Here is a 22,432-nt window from a genome sequence, read left to right as displayed (position 1 = left end):
TGGTGCAGCCATTATTGATCTTTTTATTTTAAGGAGTCCTGGTTACATAGTGGTTACACATTGGGCTGCTAACTGCAAGGCCAACAATTCGAAATCACCAGCCACTCCTTGGGTTTTCTAATCCCATGAAGATTCGAAGTCTCAGAACCCCCCAGGGGCAGTTCTACCTTGTCCTATGGGGCTGCTACAAATCAGCAGGACTCGATGGCAGTGAGCTTGGCTTGGAGTTCAAGTGCGGCCTTTGTCCCTTGGTGTAGTCTTGGGTAAGTTCTGTAACCTCTCTGTCTCATATGCTAGTGCTTCCTGCTGGGATGGGGGGGGGGGGCGTGGTTTCCTGTGAAGCTTAAGTGAGGAAAGGGCAGCAAAGCCCTCTGCTGGATGCAGAACTCTCTAGGCACTGTGATTGGACCAGGGGCTTGGCTGGGTTTGGGGATGCAGCAGCTACACACTCACACAAGGCTCATCATGCCCTTCAGCCCAGCAAAGACATTCTCCCCTGACCCTAGCAGGCAGCCACCAAGCTCACTGGCTTCCCAGGGCTGCCAAATTCAACTCTGTCTCTAGCCCAGAGCACTGGCCCCAGAGCATCCTGACTGTGCTCAGCAAAGGCCACGGCAGTTTCTGGCCACCTGTCCAGCAACAGAGCCTGGAATGCCACATCCATTTCTGGAACTCTGCCTCTCTGTGGACATGGCCCATCTGGTCTCTACTTAAGGGAGAAGCTTCCCTGAGGTGGCTTGGCACTCACCTGGGTGCTGTGGCCGACGTGGCCCACATGCTGAGCAGGCGGTGGATCTGTGTGCCTGGCCAGGCTCAGCTCAAACCTGCTGACGCACTGCAGTAAAACTGCCTTCGACCTAATATATGCTAATTAGATTTTAATGGGATTCAGATTTCCAACAGTAGTGCAGTGTTAGCCATGGTAAGTTATAATCATATCTAATTGGTAATTCTAACATAACAAATTTCTTGGATAAATTATTCTTAGTTAATAGTCCCCCAGGAACAACCTAACACACAGGGCGTGCACACGCATACTCTCATGCACACGCCCGCGTGCGCTCGCACACACACATTGTAGGGAAAACTGAGAAGAGGGACAAGTGGAACCAGGCTCATTGAAGCCAGAGCTGCCTTTGAAACCCCTGTCTCCTTCAGAGCCTCCCATGGAAGCCCTCCTGGTTGAGAGAACTCAGACTGGGGGTCAGGGTGTGGGAAGCTGGGGCGCAGGGGTGGGTGGTGCCAGGCCGAGGGTGGAGGTGGCCCTCTCATCAAATGGTCTTAGTACTCAGGGGGTCTCAGCACATGAGACTGTCAGGCTCAGCCCCAGTCTGTGTTGGGGGCATGATCCTCATCCCGGCCTGGCGTCCCTTCCCCTCTCTGTGACCCTGTGAGGCTCACCCATCCTGGAGTCCCCTCCCCCAGACAGACAGGGGCACGAGGGGGTAGAGTAGGGCTCACTGGCTGGGTTAATAGTGTCTTTCTCAAGTGGACAACTCCATGGAATTCTGGAGGTAAGCCTGTCCCTCGGGCCTCTCTTTTTCCAGCTGTCACATGTCCCATCTGCCAGCTTCTCTTACGAGAGAAAGTCAGGTTCCTCCAGCTGGGATGTAGGGATTAAAGAGGTCCTCTCCTTATGACCAAGGAGCCCTGGTGGCATAGTGGTTCTACACTGGGCTGCTAACCACAAGGTCATCAGTTTGGAACCACCAGCAGCTCTGTAGGAGAAAGATGGGAATTCTACTCCTGTAAAGAGTTATAGTCTCAGAAATTCGTGGGGCAGTCCTACCCTGTCCTGCAGGGCCGCTATGAGTCGGCATCACCTCCATGGCAGTGAGTTTGGTTTTGGTTGGTCCGTGTGGCCGGGTCCAGGCAGTCCATCAGGTAAGCCAGGTGGCTCTTCAAACCTATCAGCAGCTTCTTGGGATGAAGGCGCGGCTGTCTGCCCCCATAAAGACGTACAGTCTTGGAAGTCCTAGGTAGGGTTACTGGGCGTTGGAACCCACTTGATGGCTGTGGGTTCCTTGTGGTCCAGAATCTCTGGATGGCACAGATGGCTAAGCACTCAGCTATGAACCAGAAAGTTGGCCGTTCGCGTCCACCCAGAGATGCCTCAGAGGGAAGGTTTGGCAATTGATGGAAAAAGCAGCCGTTTGAAATCCTGTGGGGGACAGTTCTACTCCGACATACACGGGCCACCAGGAGTCGGGTCCACTAGATGGCAACTGAGTGGGCCCTTGTCAAAGTCCCGTGGCTCTGGGACTCTGAGGCCCAGTATTCTAAGAGGGTCAGGGAGTGGAAACCTGGGGTCAGAACGGAAAGGCCCCAGGGCTCTGGCCCTGGTTAGGCAGCAGGGCCGGAGAGAGGAGTGGAGGGGAGGGGCTACTGCTGGGGTGCCGCTCAGCCTCCAGCTTGGTGGCAGCTGGCAGCAGGGTTGCCCTGTGTGTACTGACATTTAGGCCTGTCACGGGCGACGGGGCCCATTTGGGAAAATGCATGTATTTTTCACATCGGTTTCCTTCCACCCATCACTCAGGATGGTGGCTCCCAGGCCCCAGAGGAAGCCACATGCCTAATCACTGACTTCACAGCTTAAGTGCTTTCTCGAGAATTTGCCTGCGTGAGTCTCCGAGGCTGGCCATTCCTGGGCTCTGTCTTCCCCCTGCCTATGTCCCCAAGTCATTCTCCTTGCGGCCAGGCTTTGGCCCCACTGTCTCTGTGGGAACCTTATCTTCCTGCGGACATCTGTGGGTGCCACCAGCCTCCTGATCTGGACCCGCTAACGTGGTCTTTTTCTTAATCCGAGGTAACATTTGCATAATGTAAAGTTCACCGTGTAAAGTGTGAAACACACTGGCCTTTCCCGCAGCAATAGCACTGGACTTTGTCCACTGTGAGCTAGTTTTGGAACATGTTCACCACCCAGCAGGAAACCGTGCCACTCCCCATTGGCGGTCACTCTTCAGCCCCCAGCTCCCAGCCCCTGACAAACTCAGGCCTATGTCTGTTCTATGGGTTTGGCTTTTCTGGACACTTCATGTACATGGGATGACAAGCATGCCTGGCATTTGCAGCTGGCTTCTTCCACAGACTCTCATGGTGACAAGGTCGACCCATGTAGCCTGTCTCCGGTACTTCATTCCGGTTCGTGGCTGTATAATGCTCTATGGTATGAATATTCTGTGTTTTGTTGATCCACTCACTGCTCTCCCCGCCCCCCCCCCCTCGGACAGTAGGTATGGTGACTAGTGACCTAATCTTCATAAGATGTGCCCCAGAGAATGGTGCAGAGTTCTGGTCCATGTCCCTTACAGGGCATCTGGGCTGGCACCTGGGAGATGATCCATCCAAATGCTAAATCGGGATGGTTGAAATGGACTTTGATGCTCCTGCTTATCCTTTGAAGTCTGGCTGTAATACCACCACCTCCAGGAAGCCTCCCTTGATCTCCCTGGGTAGACCCCACAGTCCCCAGCTGTGCGCCGATGGCATCCTCTTCCTATGCCCATGCGACCCCTCACTCTTTTTCAGAGTCTGTTATGCCAGAGGAGCTGGGGCTCTGCAAGGACCAGGCCTGCCCAATTTATCTTTGTGTCTTCCCTGCATTGGGGGACAGGGGTGTGGGTGTGTGGGGATGCTCAGGGTCTGCCAAACAGGTGGACGAGGATGTGGTTCCTTCCCAACGGGCATCTCTCCCTTCCCAGCCCGAGTCCCAGGTTGAATGTGCCCGCCCGCTCCGGCCCACTCAGGACCAGCGCCCTCAGCTTCACAGCTCCGGCCGGCCCTCCCTCTCTGCAGGCTCCCAGCTGGCTCTCGCGGGTGTCCCCTGCCACGCGATGCGGGCCACCCACTTGCGACTGAGATATTAATGCACTTCAGGGGTCAGCGGAGCCCCACGACCACACTGTTAATAGGGCAAAACAACTCCAATTTCACGCCTACCTGGGCTTCCTTCTATCAAGGCAAAGAGAGGGAACAAACCTTTCTTTTTAAAAAATCCCTTCCGGAAAACAGGCAGAGGCACTGTGCCATGGAGGCTGGTATGGATTGGCTGACAGGCAGCAGAGGGACCGGGGGGCTCCGGGAAGGCAGAGCAGGACTGGGGGCACCAGGAGAAGGAAGTCAGTTGAGGAGGCAGGTGGCGCTTTGCAGCCACTCTCTGCTGGCCTGGCCTGGGAGTCTGTATGCTGGTCGCTGCCCGGAGCGGTCAGCCTGTCAGCAGTGCAGACTCTGGCCAAGTAAGAGCATAAACATGTGCATTGGCTGTCTAGGCATGTCACTTTCATAGCTAAGAGGGGCCACCACCACTATCTGCATGCACCTACATCAGAGTGTCGGAGCCCCAGCGGCTTAGTGGTTATGGTTTGAGCTGCTATCGGGTCAGCAGTTCAAAACCACCAGCGGCACTTGGAGAGAAAGATGAGGCTTTCGACTCTCAGAAAGCGCCACAACCTCAGAAACTCACAGGAGCAGTTCTGCCTCATCTTACAGGGGTGCTGTGGTGGGCACTCTCTTGTTGGCAGCGAGTTTGAGTTTGGAGCCTACAGACTGGCAGTTCAAACCCACGCAGGAGAGCCGTGGAAGAGAGGCCTAGTCGTCTGCGCCAGTACAGGGGACAGCTGAGCAAACCCTCAGGGGGCAATGTGACTCTGTGACACTGGGGGTTGCTGTGAGTCCACACTGTCCTGTCCCAACTTGCCTTGCTTGGCTCTGGAGCTTACATCTTGGGCTTTTGGGGGGCTGATATTTTGCCTGGCCCTGTGTCCCGTCAGCCCACTCTGTCCCCGTACTAGAGGCTACATGTCCCATGGGGACAAGAGGAATGAGAGAGGCCAGTCAAACCTGAAAGACCTGAAAGAAACCTTGAGGGGCTAAGCCATTCCGACTGGGTTGTGTGTTCCAGTGGGGCTTACCTGTCCTGTCCACACCCCTGTAGCCCCCCCCAAGGGAGCCTCCCAGTGACCCTCAAGTCTTTCCAGCTCAGCAAGGCCAGCCTAGCCCTCCCCAGTCCGCTCAGTCCTGCTCTCTGAAATAACAGCCAAGGGCCAGGAAGAGGCTCCTGGGAAACCTGCCCCCTGGCTTACAGTTGACCTCAGCCCAGCGACTTCCCTCCGCCGATGGGTGTTCATGGCCATGACCCCAGCAGAACCTTTCGCTATGATCACACGATTTGGCTTTTCTTCTCGTACTCTGAACAGCACACCCGCCACGAGAGGCTCTGTGTCTAGCCGCCACCATCCCCTCAGCCTGGGCAAACAATGTAGAGATGGTGGGAGCCCACCCCATCCTGGGAGCCCAGCCCAGCGGACCAGCCGTCCAAAGCAGGACTAGACTGGAGAGGCCACAGCTCAGCCCTGCTGACTTCGTCTCCAGATGGTGCCAGACAGAAGTCCTACAGTGGGATAATGTGCCTTTAGTGTCTCCTCCAGGCACCAACTCTATAAGCCCTGAGGGGAGATGCCCAGCGAGAGCCCTTGGGTCCTGGGCAGGCCTCTTCTGCCTTCCTGGTTCGTGCTTGTGGGCTTCTGGGTGATCTGCAACTCTCACATCCCCAAAGTGTTTAGGCTTAAGGTACACTCGCCCTGATAGGGCCTCAACCACTGCTAGAAAGTCCTCATCCCAGATGGGATGGCATCCACAAGTAGAGGGGTGTGGGGGCTGGATAGGATGCCAACTAGATGCTCCTGGCTACAGAGTTCAACCTGCCAATCAAGTGGTAGATGGATGACACCTCCTTGGGGGTGTGGCCTTTTGTATGAGAGTGAGAGCCAATGGGAATGATTCCTCTTTGCCCTTTCACCTGTGTCTGCCGCCAGGGGCAGCCCCACGTGGGCTGCCTGACCCTGAGAGCGGCTGGTGCCCTGCCATGCTTCCCCGGACCTCGGATCCACGAGGCTCTGCCCTCACCGGCCTGTGTTTTCCTGCTTCTGCGTCCCCTCCTTCATCGGCCTGCAGCTCTGTGAGGCTGAAAAGGCCCCGGCTAGCATGGGACCTGTGCAGGTGAGCTGAGCGGGGCAGGGCAGGGCAGGGCTCCTTTTGGCGTCAAGTTGCTTCTTGATACAAAGCTCTGGGTGACCCAGCCGAGCAAAAGGGGGTGAGGATTTACACACACACGTCTCGGAAGGCTGGGGCAATCCACAACACTGACCATACGTAGAATTACAAGTGTCAGCGGCAGGCTGCTGAGAGTGTGGTGTTATTTTGCTACGCAGTGTATTTGTGTCAGCAGCTGACTTTTACATCCCAGGGTCAGGTCACGCCACTCCACACACCTGGTGGCTAGGACTGAAATGAGGTAAGTTCCCATCCAGGAAGGAGCCATCGTGCGCATGCACACACACACACGTGTGTACACATACACACACACGTGTGTACACATACACACACACACATTCCCCTGCTACCCCCACTCCCCATCCCTCCATCACTCCCCCACCCATCATCCTGGGGGGCAGGAGGGGCCCAGTGCTTCTCCCTAACAAATGAAGAAAGAATACGGAGTCACAAGCCCAAGCCGAGGTGGGGAAAATTGTTCTGTTTGCTTTAATGAAACCGACTGGAGAGGCCAATTCACAGACAGAAAGAGATTAAGAACGAGACTTGGAAATTGCTTAGAAAAGAAATGAAACCCGATCGCGGTGCTGGAGGTGGGGGGGCCCAGCCTTCACGTCAGCTCCAAGATCACTGTCAGGGCGAGCACCAAGGTGAGCCGGACGCCGGCAGGGCCAGACGTGGAACCTGTGCGAGGCGCAGGGAGGCAGCGTCAGATCCTGAGAGCCATCCGCTCGCTCCTTGATGGGCAGGACTAGACTAGAGCCACCGGACCTCAGCCCCAAGGACTTAGTTTCCCAAGGGTCAGGGCTGGGCCGGGGAAGGGGACAGCTTCAAGGATCCCCAGCCTTGGGCCAAACTGAGGTCCTCGCCTGAGGCCTTGGCCATGGCTCACTGGAGCCGATGGTAGTGTCCCTTCAGTCCACACCACAGTCCTCCTTGGCAGTCATCATCATTGCCCCATTTTACAGATATGAGTAAACTGAGGCACCGAGAGGGTAAGTCGCTGACCCAGTGACTTTCCAGAGGCGGGGTAGTGACACAGGTAGGACTGCGTGCAGGGGCCTGTCTCAGGGATCTGTACGCCCACACACCGCCTGCCAAACCTCACTTCCTTCATCGGTACAATGGGAACATTGTTTCTCGGGGCCTCAAGGGTTGGAAGTAAGTTTTGCAAACACTACTTCATTTCAAGATACTGTGTTTGGGTTTGTTCTGAACTCTGCCCACCTGTCCATAACACTGCCCATTTTGGCAGGATATTCTCCCCAAGTTTGGGACAAGGGCACCTCTCCTGGACCCCAGGCTCTAGCTTCTCTCCATATCCCTTGAGCCTGATCTCTGGCCTCACTTGTTCCGCCTACATGTCCATGACCCCTTCCCGGCCCCAGGCCAAGGGGGTCAAGGCAGGGCTGCCTAGCGGCTAACCTCCAGGAGGGATCTGGATCGAACCTCTACTGTGAACTGAGAGAGGGGTTCAGTGTGGGGAGGGAGTGGGTGGGGGGCTGGGGGCCAGTGGCTGGGTCCCTCAGGGGCTGCTCAAGTTTGGGTGGGAGGTGCTACATATGGTCCCAACCCGGCCATGGGTACTCCCTAGGCCCTGCCGTATGAAGGGTTTGGACCCCAGGATGAGCCAATGGGACATGTCCTCTGGGGGTCTTTGATCTGAGACAGCCAGTGTCACCAGGGACAGGGGCCACACTTGGTCTCTAGAAGTGCCACCAGCTGCTTTGAGAGATTGGGTGCTGAGCTCCCCTTTATTGCCTCTGTGTCCAGCCCTGGGCCTTTGTGTATGCTCTTTGCCAACCGGGAGGGCAGGTAAGGGGCTGGCCCTGGCAAGGAGGAGCCCGGAGAACCTGCCTTTGACGTGGGCAGTCAGGCCGTGGAGCCTTACCGTTGGAGGCCTCCGTCCCTCTGGGGATATTTGGGTTTTCTGTTGGAGAGAAGCAGAAAGAGACTAGAGGCGGATGCGGTGGAGACGCTAACCTCTCTCAGCACCTGCTGGCCTCCCCGCCTCAGCCTATGGGCAGACCCAGGTTCCAAGGGAAGTAGCACAGGCCTGCCCAGCGGCTAAGCCCCAGTCCAGTGCTCTCTGGCCCCCAAACTACCACTGTTTTAGTCCCAGGGCTTCATATGGGGGCTCCCACGGTGGGTGTGTGGGGGCAGTGGCTGGGCCAGCGCTCCTCGCTCCTCCCTCCCCAGGGGCGCGTGCACGGGGCCGTACCAAACACAATGAGCCGGGTGTGCGTGTCGGTGGAGCCGAGCGGGTTCTGGGCCGTGCACCGGTACAAGGAGCCGTTGAGCTCCGCGGGGACCCGCTCCAGCACCAGCTCCTTCCCGTGGAACTTGGGGCTGCCGTCCAGGAGGTGGCTGCCGACGCGGGTCCACGTGAACATGGGCTCTGGGAAGACTTCGTTCTGTTGGCCGCAGCAGAGGGGAGCTCGGTCACAAGTGGGGGGGGTGGGGGAAGGGGGTGGGGGTGGAGGGCAGGTCTGGGAGAATGGGATCATGGCATGGGCTGCCCTGGGTAGAGGAGTCTCCGCGGAGAGTCTAGGAGTCTGTAATGGATTAGCTGAGCCGGCGGGCTCAACCCAGGGATGCCTCAGAAGAAAGCCCTGGCAATCCGCCCCCCGAAAGGCTGTCGTTTGAAAAACCCAGAGGCAGTTGGTTCTCCTCTGTGCTCCTGGGGTCACTGCGAGTCTGAATCAAATCGCAGCAGCTGACAGCAGCCCGAAGCTCTAAGAGGAGCAGAAATACGCATGCGCTGCTGCCCTTCCTGTTGGAAGCCCGTTCGTTGTTGCGTTTTACAGATGTAGAGACCGAGGCCTGCGAGCTGTGCTTGGAGACCATGGGAAGGGCACTGGGGTCCCTGCTGCCTGGCTGGGGTTCTTCCCACCGCCCTCCCAGATGCTCAGAGAGGGGCTGACCTGAAACCCGTGGACCAGGATCCTCACTGTGTCACCAACCCGGGCTCTGCTGGGCGTCATCATGATTTTGGGTCCTTTGGGGGCAACTGCAGAGAGAAGAGGGTCCATCAGAGAAGCGCGCAGAGGGGTGCGAGAGACCGGGCGGGGGAAATGGAGGAGACGGTCCTGGTGTGGTCGTCGAGTCGGCAGCCTGTGGATTGGACTGTGGCTTGGCATTTGTTCCTACCCCTTCCCACGCCTTTGCCAGAGCACTGAGCCAGCACGGGCCAGGGCATCCGCAGCATGCAGGGTATGGGCGCCGTCCTGTGGGGCTCACATAACAGGCGGGGACACAGACAAGGTCAACCCAGAGAGACAAGTGACTAGTTCAGGGGGGACCAGTGGACGCTGCCGTGGAAAGCACTGCCTAGGAGACAACTCAGGGGAGAAGCCGTTCGGTAACCACCACTGCTGCCGCACCTGGAGTGCCCATCACAGGAGACCCACCTGGGGCTCTGCTATGATCAGCCAGCCCATTGTACAGTTGAGTTAACTGAGGCTCAGTGTATGAAATGAATTGCCAAAGGTCACACAGGGAGGAAGGGCTGGGACGAAAATGTGGGTTTCCTGACAGTTGGTCCGGTGTGCCTGTACCAGGTTAATCTGGCCAACAAGGCCTTTATGGAATTTCAGTGTGGGGGGGTAAGTGGATGGGTGTGGACAGAGAAACTAAAAGGGTCCAGCCTTTATCCCCTTGACCTCTCTTACTGACTGCCTTTTGTGACTTCTTTTCATGGCTTTGATGTTGCTGAGCTCAGGAGAACAAGAACCCCTGGCTATGGGGATCATGGGAGCCACTGGGAACCACTGGGACTAGCCCTTGCCTTTCAGGGAAATGGAGGCCCCAGGACAGTGAAGAAAGGTTTACCAAAGACACTAGCTGCAACAGTGAACTCGAGCAATTGTGAAGATGGCGCTGGGCCCGGCAACACTGCGCTTTGTTCTACATAAGGGTGCCGGGGTTGATTCAGTAGCCACGGACAACAGCAGCATACTAAAGCCACCGACAGACGTAATTAGCCACATTTCCTGACTTCTACTACAGGGCTTTGCTCTTCATATTCATCCATCTATATCCATCCGTCCATCCATCCATCCATCCATCCACCCATCCATCCTCATGAATCCATCCATCTAACCATCTATCCATCCATCCATCCTGATCCATCCATCCATCCATCCATCCATCCATCCATCCATCCATCTATCCATCCATCCTCATCCATCCATCCACCCACCCACCCATCCATCTATCCATCATCATCCACCATCTATCCCCATCCATCCATCCATCCATCCATCCATCCATCCATCCATCCATCCTCATCCATCCACCCACCCATCCATCCACTCATCAATAAGTGATTACTGAGCCAGTGGCGTGATCAGAACTGGGTGGTGCCTGCCAGTGTGGAGCTTACACTGCAGCAGGGGGAACACTCAATACGGATACCCATAGCCAATAGGAACATTCCAGAAGTGGTAAAAAGTATACTGGCCAAGGGGAGTCCTACAGAGTGAGGGATGCCCATGAATGTGGCAGCTGGTGGGTGTGGTAGCAGATGGGGGTGGGGGTCAGTGGGTGTGGTGGCCAGGGATGTGGAGGTCCGTGGGTGTGAAGGTAGGTGGGTGTGGCACTCAGAGTGTGCCCTCCAAGCACAGGCAGAGTCAGGATTCACTGGGTGTGGTGGCAGGAAGCAGTGGCTGAGGAGGTGGGTGGCGGGTGAGGAGGGGGTTATGGGGTGTAGACCCTGCAGGGCTTCCTGGGTGGAGGGTCTTGTTAAGAGGCATGCTCTGGGTCCCTCTCCAGGGGTGGCCGGGCTGGCTTCCCTTATCCCCAGGCCTCTTCTCTCCATTCCACCCTGTGCAGAACCAGAGCTGCGCAGATGTGGGTGGTCTCTCCCAGGCACTGCCAATTTCATTCTCTGAGAACAAGACCAAAGGACTATTAATTAAGCCATGAGCCAGACAGCTGAAGTGCCACATGGGCCGGAGATGCCTCCCTAGGAAGATCTGGGCCTGCATGGAGGGCGGCTCCTGCGGTTGCATGTGCTGAGTGGTGTGCAGGCCTCCGGGTGCAGCACTCACCATGCCGGGTGACGGTGGGGGAATCATTCACCCCAACCTTCCCCCAATGCCAAATTGAGCTACCTTCACCCTGGTTGCTTGAGAGGTGTCTGTGCCTGCCATGGGCAGGGCACGTATTCAGGACCAGGCATTACATTAAGCACTGCTGCATGACCTCGCTGGACCTGCCAGGCCTTTGACACTGTCCCCAGAAGGAAACCAAAGCCCTTTATTTACTCTCAAGGGCGATGCAGGTCAGTATGCAGCTGGGAGGCTCTGTCACTGGGTCGGCTCACCTGGTGACTTTTCTGTTTATGGCCTTCAAAGCTCCTGGGTGGTGAGAATGGTCTATACTGATCCACTAACCATGAGCATTAACCCAAGGTTAGTAGTTTGAACCCACATGGTTGTGCTGCAGAACAAAGGCCTGGCAATCCGATTCCATACAGATGAGAGCTGGGCAAACCCTGTGGGCAAACCCTATAGGAGTCGGGCTCAGTCTGCTGGCAATGGGTCTGGTCTGGTTTGGGTTTTTATGTTTTGGGAAAATGTCACCAAGAGGGCACTTGTCACTGTGGCCAGCAGGGGCAGGGACACCTCCAGGAAAAGACAAGGGGAGGGGCCTCTTCCCTTCTAGGTCAGATTCCTCCTTTCCCAGTTTCCTGAACACCCCTTACCACCCACCAGAAATAAACTCACTGCCGTCAAGTCCATGCTGACTCATAGCGGCCCTGCAGGACAGGGTCGAACTGTGCCTGTGGGTTCCGTGGGTTTCCGAGACGGGAGCTCTTTATGGAAGTAGAGGCTTCCTCTTTCTCCCACAGAGCGGCTGGCGGTTTCTAACTGCTGACCTTGCGGTTAGCGGCCCAGTTGGTAACCACTGCAGCACGGACATTCCTCCCCTAATTCTTTAAACCTGGCCCTGCCGGCTCTAAGGGGAGAGGGGGCTGACACATCTCAGATGTCTAGGCGCAAGCAGGTAGTGCTTGGCTGGTTTAAGTCTGCCAGTCGGTGCCTCCGAAGAAAGGTGGGCAACCCATTTCCAGAATATCAGCCACTGAAACCGCCACGGAGAACAGTTCTCTCCTGACACACATGGGGTCTCCGTGGACTGATGTTGACTCAAAGGCGCTTGGTCCTGGTAGCACACGTTAGACGCCCTGTGGGAGTGGGGGTGGGGATGCCACACCCAGGCTAGTGCTCATGCGCTAGGGCACCCTGAACCTGTTCTGCAGGAAGTTGGTGTTCTGGGAGGGAAGTGGCTTGCCCCAGGCCACACAGCCAGCGAGTAGCAGAAGCACTATGGATGGCATGTAGTGGTTGAGCACTCTGCTATCACCTCAAAGGTCTGTGGGTCGAGCCTACTCAGAGGCACTTTCGAAGGCAGGCTTGCGGATCTGTTTTCCCAAACGCACAGGTTTAAAAACCCCACAGGGCCACAAGGATGGTGGTATAAGACAGAATAGACTTGACAGTAGCCAGTAACAAGGGGCGGCTCAGGGCCCGGGAACAGAAGCGAGGGAGGGTGGGATGCCTCCTTTCACCTGGGCAGCTCAGACAGCTGCCCTTCCTCCCAGAGCTGCCAGCTTCTGGTGGCTCCTGAGGAGCCCAGAGGGTGGGCCGGGGAGGGATCCGCCCTGCCCTCACTTCTCTGAGCTCTGCCCTGGCAGCTGTCTCCAGACAAAGGCTTTGGGAGCAGATGGCCCTGCTTACCCCCCCTCTCCTTCTGCATCAAGACGCCACTTCCCAAAGCCAGGCCAGCAGCTACCTCCCTCCAGCACTGGGAAGCCCAATAGCAACTCCTAACAGCCAAGTCCTGGTCTTCCTCACCGGCTCCTTGAGCGTACTTCTGAGAGGACCTCAGAGGCATGTTCTCAGCCCCGCACTCTCACCTTCTCACCCTCTGGACTTGTGGACGGAGCAGGAGTCTAGAGGCCAAAGGTAGAGACCTAGACCTCCACTCTCCAACTGCATGACACGGGCAGAGGAGTTTGACTTGCTGGACCTCTGGTTGCTTATCTGTCAGAGGGGAGAACATGTTATCACCCTAATAGAGGAGATGCTAGAGAGATGACAGTGGGGGGTAGAGTTTGGGGACTCCTTAAGAAGTGGTGTGCACTGCTCAGGGGGGTGTAAAAGCCTGATCGGGTACACTGTCTGCCTTCCTTCTCCCGAGCCAGCACCCGGCTGCAAGGATGGCTTTGGGACTCTAGAAGAATAGTTCTGTGCGCCCGCAAGCAATGACGCCTCCTCACTAAGGCAACCGCTCACCCATCCACCCACCTGTCCATTCATCCTGCCACCCGCCTATCCTCTCAATCATTCTCAAGCACTCCGCCATATCACTCATCAAACCACTCACCCACCCATCCACCCACCTATCCATCCTTCCACCCACCTATTCACGCAAGCATTCTATTCATCCACGCACCCAAGCATTCATCATTGTATCCATCCTTCCACCCAGTCATTCAGCTATTATTCCCACACCCATCCAACAAACCTGCTAATCCACTCACTTACCAATCACCCATCTGACCCCCCGTCTAGTGCTTTACTGTAAACCTAATTGAATCATGGTGTCAGCCACTATGAAAGGCAGTATTGGAAATCCGGTGCTGACGAATAGCAGCAGCACCTATCCACATGGTAATTGCTTCGCCTCCATCCTAAGAACTTTGTATTTTGTAGTTACCATACAAGAATCAGCACCATTTTGTTTAATCCTCACAACAACGCAGAAACGGTATTAGTGACGTAGTAGACGCCCGTTACGAAGGCCTGTGCCTGGGTTTGTTCTGAGTCCTGTACTGTGTGCACAAGGTGAGTCAAGGTGTTGCTCACATGCACCTTAAACGCTAGTGGAGGGATCGGGCAGCAAGGAAATATGCAGTAGACTTGTCGTCTATCATAAAACAAGTCAGAGGGGGGACCGAGGGAACCCGAAGAAGGGACTGTTTTAGAGAGAGGGGCATGGTAGGACCCTCTGAGTAGAAGACCTTTGACCAGAGGTTGGAATGAAAGAAGAATCAAGAATCTCTAAGGGGCGGTTGGTCTATGAGAAAAAGATAGCCAGACAGATTTCCAGAGGAGGGCTGGGGTGGGCCTGGCTAAGGAGAGAGGAAATGATTAAGTGACAGAGCCGCACGGAACATTTCAAAGGGCAGCTGGAGGAGGCAGAGTATTATAATGAGCTGTGCAAAACCCTGGAGGTAGAGAGCCAGAAGGGAAGAGCATGCTGGGCATTCTCAAGCGAAGAAAAAAATCAAAACCTTGAGTTGAAGTATTGAAAGATTCCATGGGCAAACGATTGAACGATGCAGGAAGCCACAAAGGAAGATGGACAGCGACACGGAACCACGGTATCAAAAAGAATCGGTTGCCATCACGCATTTCAACTGGTGGCGTGTGATAAGAACGGATGGCATTGAAGTGCGAAGTTCAAGCAGTCCTGAAGGCATTGACAGAAAACAGGCTCTAGGAATTGATGGAATACCCACTGGGCTGTTTTAACAAATGAAGGCGGGGCCGCGGGTCTTCAGTCATCTATACCCAAGAAATTTGGAAGACCACCACCTGGATAGCTAACTGGAAGAGATCCATCCATGTCTGTGCCATTCCAGAGAGAGGCGACCCAGCGGGATGCAGAACACGTTGCACAATGAATGTCATTAATATCACACGCAAGCACATTTTGCCGGAGGATAATTCAAAGTGGTTGCAGCAGTACATTGGCAAGGAGCTGCTAAGAAGTCAGGCTGGATTCAGTAGAGGGCACCGGAACAAAGGATATCAATACTGACATCAGCTGGATCTGGGTGGAAGGCCAAGACTATCAGGAAGGGGGTTCCTTGTGTTGTGTCGACTACACCAAGGTATTGGGTGGATCATCAAGAAGTATGGGTAGCATTGTGAAGAAAGGGAATTCCAAAAACACTTAATTGTGCTCCTGAAGGACCAAGCAGCTGTCGTACACAGAACAAGGGGATGTGCATGGTCTGAAATCAGAAAAGGACTGTATCCTTTTACCGAGATTAGTCTGTGGGCTGAGCAAATAATCCAGGAAGCTCGGCCTTTTGAAGGAGGATACAGAGATGGGAAGAAGATGCCTTAGCAACGTTCAATATGCAGATGACACGACCTTGCTTGCTAAAAGCCAAGAGGACTTGAAACCCTTACTGAATAGGATCAGAGACTCCAGCCTTCAGTGTGGATCACAACCCAATGTAAAGAAAACCCAAATCCTCAAAACAGGACCACCAGATCACATCAGACCAGATGGAGAAAAGATTGAAGTTGTCAAGGATCTCATTCTATGTGGATCCACAGTCAATGCTCGTGGACATCGCAGTCAAGAAATCAAACGACGTGGCATATTGGGGAAATCTGGTGTAAAAGACTTCCCTTTAAGCCCCAAGGAGCAAAAGAAGTCACTTTGAGTACTAAAGTGCGCGCCTGACCCATGCCAAGCTGGTTTCCGTTGCCTCACAGACGGCCAGAGCAAACACAGCTGTCATGGAAGAGAGGTGCTGAGAAACGTTCCTTCGAAAGAAGGATGGAGAGGCCGGGTCTCGTGTACCATGGCCACGTCATCAGGGGAACCAATTCCGGGAGAATGGCATCATGCTTGGTGAAGAGAAGACCCTTCACAGGATGGATCGATACCGGGGCTGCACCGATCGGCGCACAAAGAATGGCAAGAGTGCGGCCGGCAGGAGCTGGGGCATCGTTTCGTTCTGTTGCACCGAGGGTCACTGTGAGTCAGAGCCAACTCTGGCCGATACCAACCACAGCCCGGGAAGCATTGTGTCTGGGGCAGGTTGAGGTATGGAGAGAGAGTTTGAGATGAGCTGAAAGTATAGGGACTGATTTTAAAGGACGGTTTCGTGAGCTTTTTTTGTTTTTTTTCTCTTCCTGTATTTTTAATTGTGATAACAGTTACATAAAGGGAAATGCACGGAGCCTCGGGGCAATCAGAATGCGTTTCAATCATTGTGAACACCTGTGTCACAAGCCTCCCCATCAAAAGGGAGAGCAATTTCCATCTTTCCAGAAAGTTCCCGCCGGCCTCCTTCTAGCTCATTCCCTCTCCCCCTCGGTGAGCGCTGGTCTGGTTTCCATCGCAGAGACTTGTGTGGATTTTGTTGTTGTTGTTGAGAATTTCATGTGAATAGAATCACGTGGGATGCACTGTTTCTTACGCTCAGCATGTTTTGGAGAAGCATTTGTGCTGCCGCCTGTGTCTGAAGTTCACGCACGCCTATCGATGAGAAAGAAGTACTTAGCTGCACGAACGTGCCACACGTGTCTATCCACTTTCAGTGATGGACACTTGGTGTTTGGTTTGGCTTGGCGTTGAGAGTTCGGTTATTATGAAGGCTGCTGTGGACATTCACTGTGTGGACCCATGTTTTAATGTCTTTCTTTTCCCCTCTTGTGTTTTAATTTCTCTTGGAAAAATCCTTCGGTGGGGATCGAGATCTGTTCTTAGTCTGGCGGCTCTGCTGAACCTGTTCACTTTGGGGGACCCTGCTGGGATTGGAAATACCAATGACCAAGCTCCCAGCATCGCATCAACACACAAGTCACCGCAGAACGGCAAACTGAGAGGTTACAAAGAAGGATCAGGCTGCCTGCTTCAGAGGACTGAGCCACTGAGAACCACACGGACAGCAGCGGCTCGTTATCAGACACTGGGACCACGAGATGGACGGACACAGGGGCTGCAACCCTGGGCTCAAACAAGCACAACCGTGAGGATGGTGCGGAGCTGCGGGATGTCGTTCCGCTGTATGCGGGGTTGTTATGGGCTGGAGCAGACTTGAAAGCATCAATTGACAAGAAGATCGTTTTTTTAAAAAACAAAACATGATAGTTCTCTTTCCCAAGGAGCTCGGGGGATGGGGTGGGGGGTGGGGCGTAAAGATGCAATCGCTAACTGCCAGATTGCTAACTCACAGCTCGGCCACTTCAGCCCACCTAGCGACTCTGCTGAAAGACCTGCTGATCCGCTTCCATCAAGTTCACAACCAAGAAAGCCTATGGGCAGCGCTATGCTATCGTATGGAGTTGCTCTAAGTCAGAATCGCCTCGCCAGCACGCACTTTCCACAGCAGGACCCTCCTCGACTCCCACTAGCAGTGCAGGAGAGCTCAGATGCCTCGAGAACCCTGCCAATACCTGGTAGGATCCATCACATCCATTTAAAGGGACAAAACAGTCTGCTCTTGTTGTGCAGGGCCATCGGATCGGTTCTGACTTACAGAGGCCCTGTGCACACCGGGAGCAAACCCTGCCCAGGGCCTCGCCGCCCTCGGTTGAGCCCATCGATGTGGTCACTGTGTCAGTTCATCGAACTGAGGGTCTTCCTTTTGTACGATGGCCCTCTACTTTACCAAGCCTGATGGCCGTCTCTCAGGACTGGGCCTGGTCCCTCCCAGTGACATGTTCAAAGTATGCAGCATGAAGTCTTGCCATTCTCCCTTCTCAGGAACATGTTGGTGAGACTCCTTCCAGGATAGGTTTGTTTGTTCTGGCCGCCCGTCGTATGTCCAATACTCCTTGCCCACGCCATGATTCAAAGGCAGAAGCTCTTCTTCGGTCTCCCTTATTCACCGCCTGGTCTTTGCATCTCTCTGAGATGACTGGACATAGCGTGGCATGGATCAGGGGCGCCTCAGTCTTTAGAGTGCCATCTTTGCTTCTGAGCACTCTGATGAAGTCTGTGTGGCAGGTTTGCCCAGTGCGACACCATCCTTGATTTCCCGATGGCTACCTCCATGGGTGTTGATGGTGGACCCAGGTAAAATGAATGATGAACACCTTCAATATTTTTGTCTTCTTTCGGATGTTGCTTATTGGCTCAGTTGTGAGGGTCTCTGTCTTCTTGTCATTGGGAGGTAAACCTCACTGAAGGCTGTGGTCTGATCTTCACCAGCGAGTGCTTCCCAGTCCTCTCTGCCTTCAGCAAGCAAGGTTAAGCGAGTCTAGCGACTGTGAGATGAAACCTCCTTGAGGCTTTAATATGCATCTCCCTGATTACCAATGACGTTGAAAGCATTTTAACATGTCTCCGGTTGTTTGTATATCTCTTTTAAAACTTAAGTATTCGTTTCGTTGTTGGTTCCTCGTCTTTCTTTACCTCGCCCACATACATGTCTTGTGTCAAATAAATGCTTGAGGCTATTTCTCTCAGTCTGTGGCTCGTCATTTCATTTTCAAAATGGTTTGTGCTTATGAGCTGAATTTGGACGAAGTCCAGCCTATCAGTATTTCATTTTTCATTTTGTTATTTTTTTTTCTGTGACCTCCTTAGGAGACCTTGACCTGCCTCAATGTCTCCTGCATGCTTACTGGGTTCTACACGGAAGCCTATGACTCATCTGAAATGAATTTCTGTGTGTGGTGCAAGGTGTATTTTCTCCCTAATGTTTATCCAGTTGTTGCAGTGTGCCATTTCTTGAAAAGATTTCACTTTCCACACCGCGCATAGCCTCGGGGCTTTTGTCAAAATCAATTGACTCTAGATGTGTGGGTAGATTTCTAGACTCTGTTCTGTTTTATCAATCTATTTGTCTACCTTTGGAGGGTTACGTGGGTGGAGGGGTATGTGTCACGATGTGATTTCTAGTTTTAAAAGATCAGTCAGGGTGAAGAATAGAGCAGGAAGCAGCAGAAGCAGAGAGTCAGCCTGGATGCATTTACAGTGATCCGAGTGTGCGCTGCTGGTGCTTGGGTCTGGTGAGAAGGGGACTATTCAGTGTGTTCCCTGAAGCTGACCCACCAGGGCTGGGGAAGGACTGAGATGTAGGAGAGGAAAACCCAGTTGCTGTAAAGTCAGTTCTGACTCAAATTCACCTGTAAAGGGTGGAGAAAACAGAGAACACCAGGGTATTTGGCTTGATCAATAGACAGATGGGAGTTGTCATCTGCTGAGATGGGGAAGATGGTGCAGGCGCAGGCTGAGGGGTAGAAGTCGGGGGATGGGGGAAGGGAGGAAGCCTGAATTTGGATATCTAATAACATGTCAAAAAAAAACCAAACTAGTTGCTGTCAAGTTGATTCCAACCCATGGTGACCATGTCAAGGTAGAACTGCGCCCCCCACCCACCCACCCACCCACCTTACCTCCCTCACTAACCTCAGGCAATCTCTTTGTTCAAGCTGGGCTTCAAGCTACTAATGGTGTTTACCTCAATGGGTGTTCGTGAGGATCCAATGAGGTCATGAGAAAAGTGCTTGCACAGGTGAGTTCAAACCATTGCCCTTTGGGTGCGCAGTCAAGCACTAAACCACTGTGCCACCAGGGGTCCTATGGTATCTCTAGGCATTCCATGGGTACTAGTCCTTCTGACTTTCTGGGTGAGTAGGTAGCCTGTGGGTATCACATGGTGGTCATGTTCGTGGGTTTTCAGGGAAGGCTGCCTGGTCCCCAGGGTTGGTGAGCACAGTGATTGGCATCAGGGGTAGGAGAAGAAACTAATTGAATTTCTGTAAAATCCTGGCTGTGCTACTTACACGTCAGCGATTCAGGACAAGGGCCTCTACTTCTCTAAATCTCAGTTTCGTACATTTATAAAATGAGACTGCATAGTGAACAATACTGTATCTATAAAAATTAAGTGAGATGATCCTTGTACGTGTTCCTGGCATATAGTGGGTACAATAAATACACAAAATCCTCTCTCTTGGGACTTGGTATTGAGGGAGGTGCTGGGCTTTCTAGAGATCCATCTCAGATCTCTAGACAACACAGACAGACAAGATACACACACACATACATGCAAGCTCCACGAGACTATTATATTTCTGGTAGGAAAGATGCCACCTTTTTCTCTCCTTGCCCCAAGTCATCTTGAGAAAGGCGTGTAGAGGAGGGAATGAATTCTAAGGAATTGCTCTGGGGCTGTCAGAAGTTGGCCATCTGGGGAATAAACTGCAGGTCACAGGAAGGAATTTGATTCCCAGGTCGAGCTGGTGGTCTTGGGCATCTGCGTGCCACATCTACACAGATGATACGAGTAACATAACACTCACTGCACGTGATTCATCGCATCCTATGTGTGCCTGACCCAGGAGGGGCCAGCAAAGCTGTCTGTAGGACCCTGACCGAGCAAGTCTCTGACCCACGGTGGTCACAGCTCTTCCTGGTAGCTGTCTTCTACCAGCCAGAGGACCTCCTTGTTACCTTCTAAAGCCCTGGCTGGGATCCAGGAGAGCTCCTTTACCCTGCCTACCCAGCCACCTCACCTGTGACGCTCCTGACTGCGTCCAGCAACCTCCTTACGACGCTGGCCTTGGGTCTCTGGACCTGCCCCGACTCCAGTGTTGCCCCAGGTTGTCGGTAGCTCAAGGGCCCTACTATGGGTCCAGTTGTGCCCTCCAAAAGCGTGTGCTGTAAAACCTAAGCTCTGTGCCTGTGGTCACGGTCCCACTGGGGACATGGGCCCTTTGTTATGTCGAGGATGTGAGAATGGTGCAGGCTGTGTGAGGAGAAAGAAAAGAAATTAACGAGCAGAGCACAGGAGAGAAGGGGGAAGCTGGATGCCAAGACACGTGGAGTGCCAAGCTCCGGAGCTCCATCTTCCAGGATCCAGGCACTGGGGAGACAAGGTCGTTCTGCAGAGCTCCAGAGATGGAGACTCCAGCTCTCCCCTCTAGCTCCCTCAACTGGGAGGAAACACAATTCTGCTGATGAAGCCACCCCTTATGATATTTCCATGACACCAGCACTAGATGGCTAAGGCTCTATGGGGAGGTCCCACCACCACGACCACCTAGCTCTGCGGCGCCCCCCACCCCTACCTCCCCCAGGCTAGCCCTGACCACGCCTTACCCAGCGTCACCTCTGCCTGCATGGGCATGGACAGCGCTGGGTGCTTAACCTCACAGCTGAAGAGGGCCTCGTTGTCAATCTGCGGGTTGAGGGTCCAGGTGAGCAGGGCCCGCACCTCCACGGTGCCGTCGCTGCCCGGGGTGTGACTGTGGCGCAGGAAGTAGACGGGGTCGGCGCTGTGCACCCAGCGGGGGAACTCGCGGCTCACCACAGTCTCCGGGATGTTCTCGGGGGTGGGCTGGAGGCCGAGGCTGGGATCCGGGGTCAGGCTTCGTGAGGGGCGCTCCGTGTAGGGGCGCCGGCCCCGGTTCTCAGCGTCCAGCAAGGACAGCGACTTGTGCACCTTGGTGTCATCCAGGTCCCGGTGGAGGAGGCTGCGGAAGGGCCTGCTGTCCGGGAGGGGGCCGGGGCTCGCAGCCGGGGGCTCAGGAAGAAGCACTGCGTCAATGGATTCCCCATCGCGCTTGAAATAAACCTGCGAGGGCAAGAAGGGTGCGGGCGGGGAGAGGTTTTGGGAGGCTGACCTTGACTGCCCGCCCGATGGGCTTTCAGATGAACCTGATCTAGTTCTTCCAGAGCCTCCGACCTCCCCCGGCACCCCAGGGGCTGTCTAGGTGGGCTACTGCCCCACCTATACCTCCTTCCCTCCAGCATCTGCCTGATCCCTGGAACACACACAGATGTACACGCACAGGCACGCACACAGGCGCGCAGGCCCTGGTGAAGGTTGCACCCCTCCTTCATCACTCCGTGGGTCTCAGGGTCCTCGCTTAGGAAGGGGAATGAATGGGAACACCCACTGTGTGGGGCTCTTGGGTGCTCACAGAAACCTTTTGTAGCAGGAGCGGGGACAAGGACGCTGCACGCAGGTGTGCCAGCACCTGGGCTCTCAGAGCATGGAGCATGGGTGGGGGGGGGGGGCGGCTTGTGGAGGGGAGAGAACGGAGCCTGAGATGGAATGGGCTGTCAGGAGGCAGCAGGAAGGGGGGCTGGGTGCAGTTCTGAGACTAAAGACAGGAGAACAGGTGTGTGTTTGAGGTGGGGGGGGGAGCTAGGTGTGGGGACCAGGCCCAAGTGGACACTTCTCGCTTTCTCTGCTAATGGGGGTTCAGGTTTGAGCAGCGGCATTTAATGTAATTTACTGTCTTTTTATTTTGGTACATGTGCCCCGAGGCCTGTGGGGACTAGGTGTGTTTTTTAATAAATCAGATAAATAAATCGATGGGAGACAGGGAAAGAGGAGTGAGGAAGCCACTGTGGAGGGAGATGGGTGGGGAGGGTGAAGAGAGAGGAGGAGGGGATGCAGGGGGAGGGGAGAGGGAAGAGGCTGAAGAGGGTAAATGAAATTTGGGAAGCAGGAAATCTGTCAGAATTTATAACTCCAACAAAGAATCTCTTATGCACATAATGGCCTGCTTTGGGTTTTCATTCCTACATACATATAAAAAAACCTTTTTTTTGAAAAAGTGCTTCAAAAGCAGGTTTGTAATTTATATCAAAGAATTTCTTTCAA

General features: G+C 54.3%; 1 protein-coding gene across 1 annotated transcript in view; it reads right to left on the bottom strand.

The window, feature by feature from the left end:
• Positions 1–6,664: 6,664 nt before the first annotated feature.
• The window catches only part of IGSF21 (immunoglobin superfamily member 21), a 292,572-nt gene continuing 276,804 nt past the window's right edge, over positions 6,665–22,432 (bottom strand). Inside the window, exons 6-10 of the mRNA XM_075538388.1 lie at positions 20,920–21,394; positions 8,979–9,064; positions 8,276–8,468; positions 7,946–7,984; positions 6,665–6,738 (exon numbers count right to left, since the gene is read on the bottom strand). Of these exons, the coding sequence (XP_075394503.1) occupies positions 6,665–6,738; positions 7,946–7,984; positions 8,276–8,468; positions 8,979–9,064; positions 20,920–21,394 (867 nt within the window). The remainder of the gene's footprint in view (positions 6,739–7,945; positions 7,985–8,275; positions 8,469–8,978; positions 9,065–20,919; positions 21,395–22,432) is intronic.

This window comes from Tenrec ecaudatus, chromosome 1 (assembly GCF_050624435.1).
Source record: "Tenrec ecaudatus isolate mTenEca1 chromosome 1, mTenEca1.hap1, whole genome shotgun sequence".
Taxonomy (NCBI): domain Eukaryota; kingdom Metazoa; phylum Chordata; class Mammalia; order Afrosoricida; family Tenrecidae; genus Tenrec; species Tenrec ecaudatus.
The sequence above is the reverse complement of the archived record's forward strand: the minus strand, read 5'-3'. Positions and strand labels throughout refer to the sequence as shown.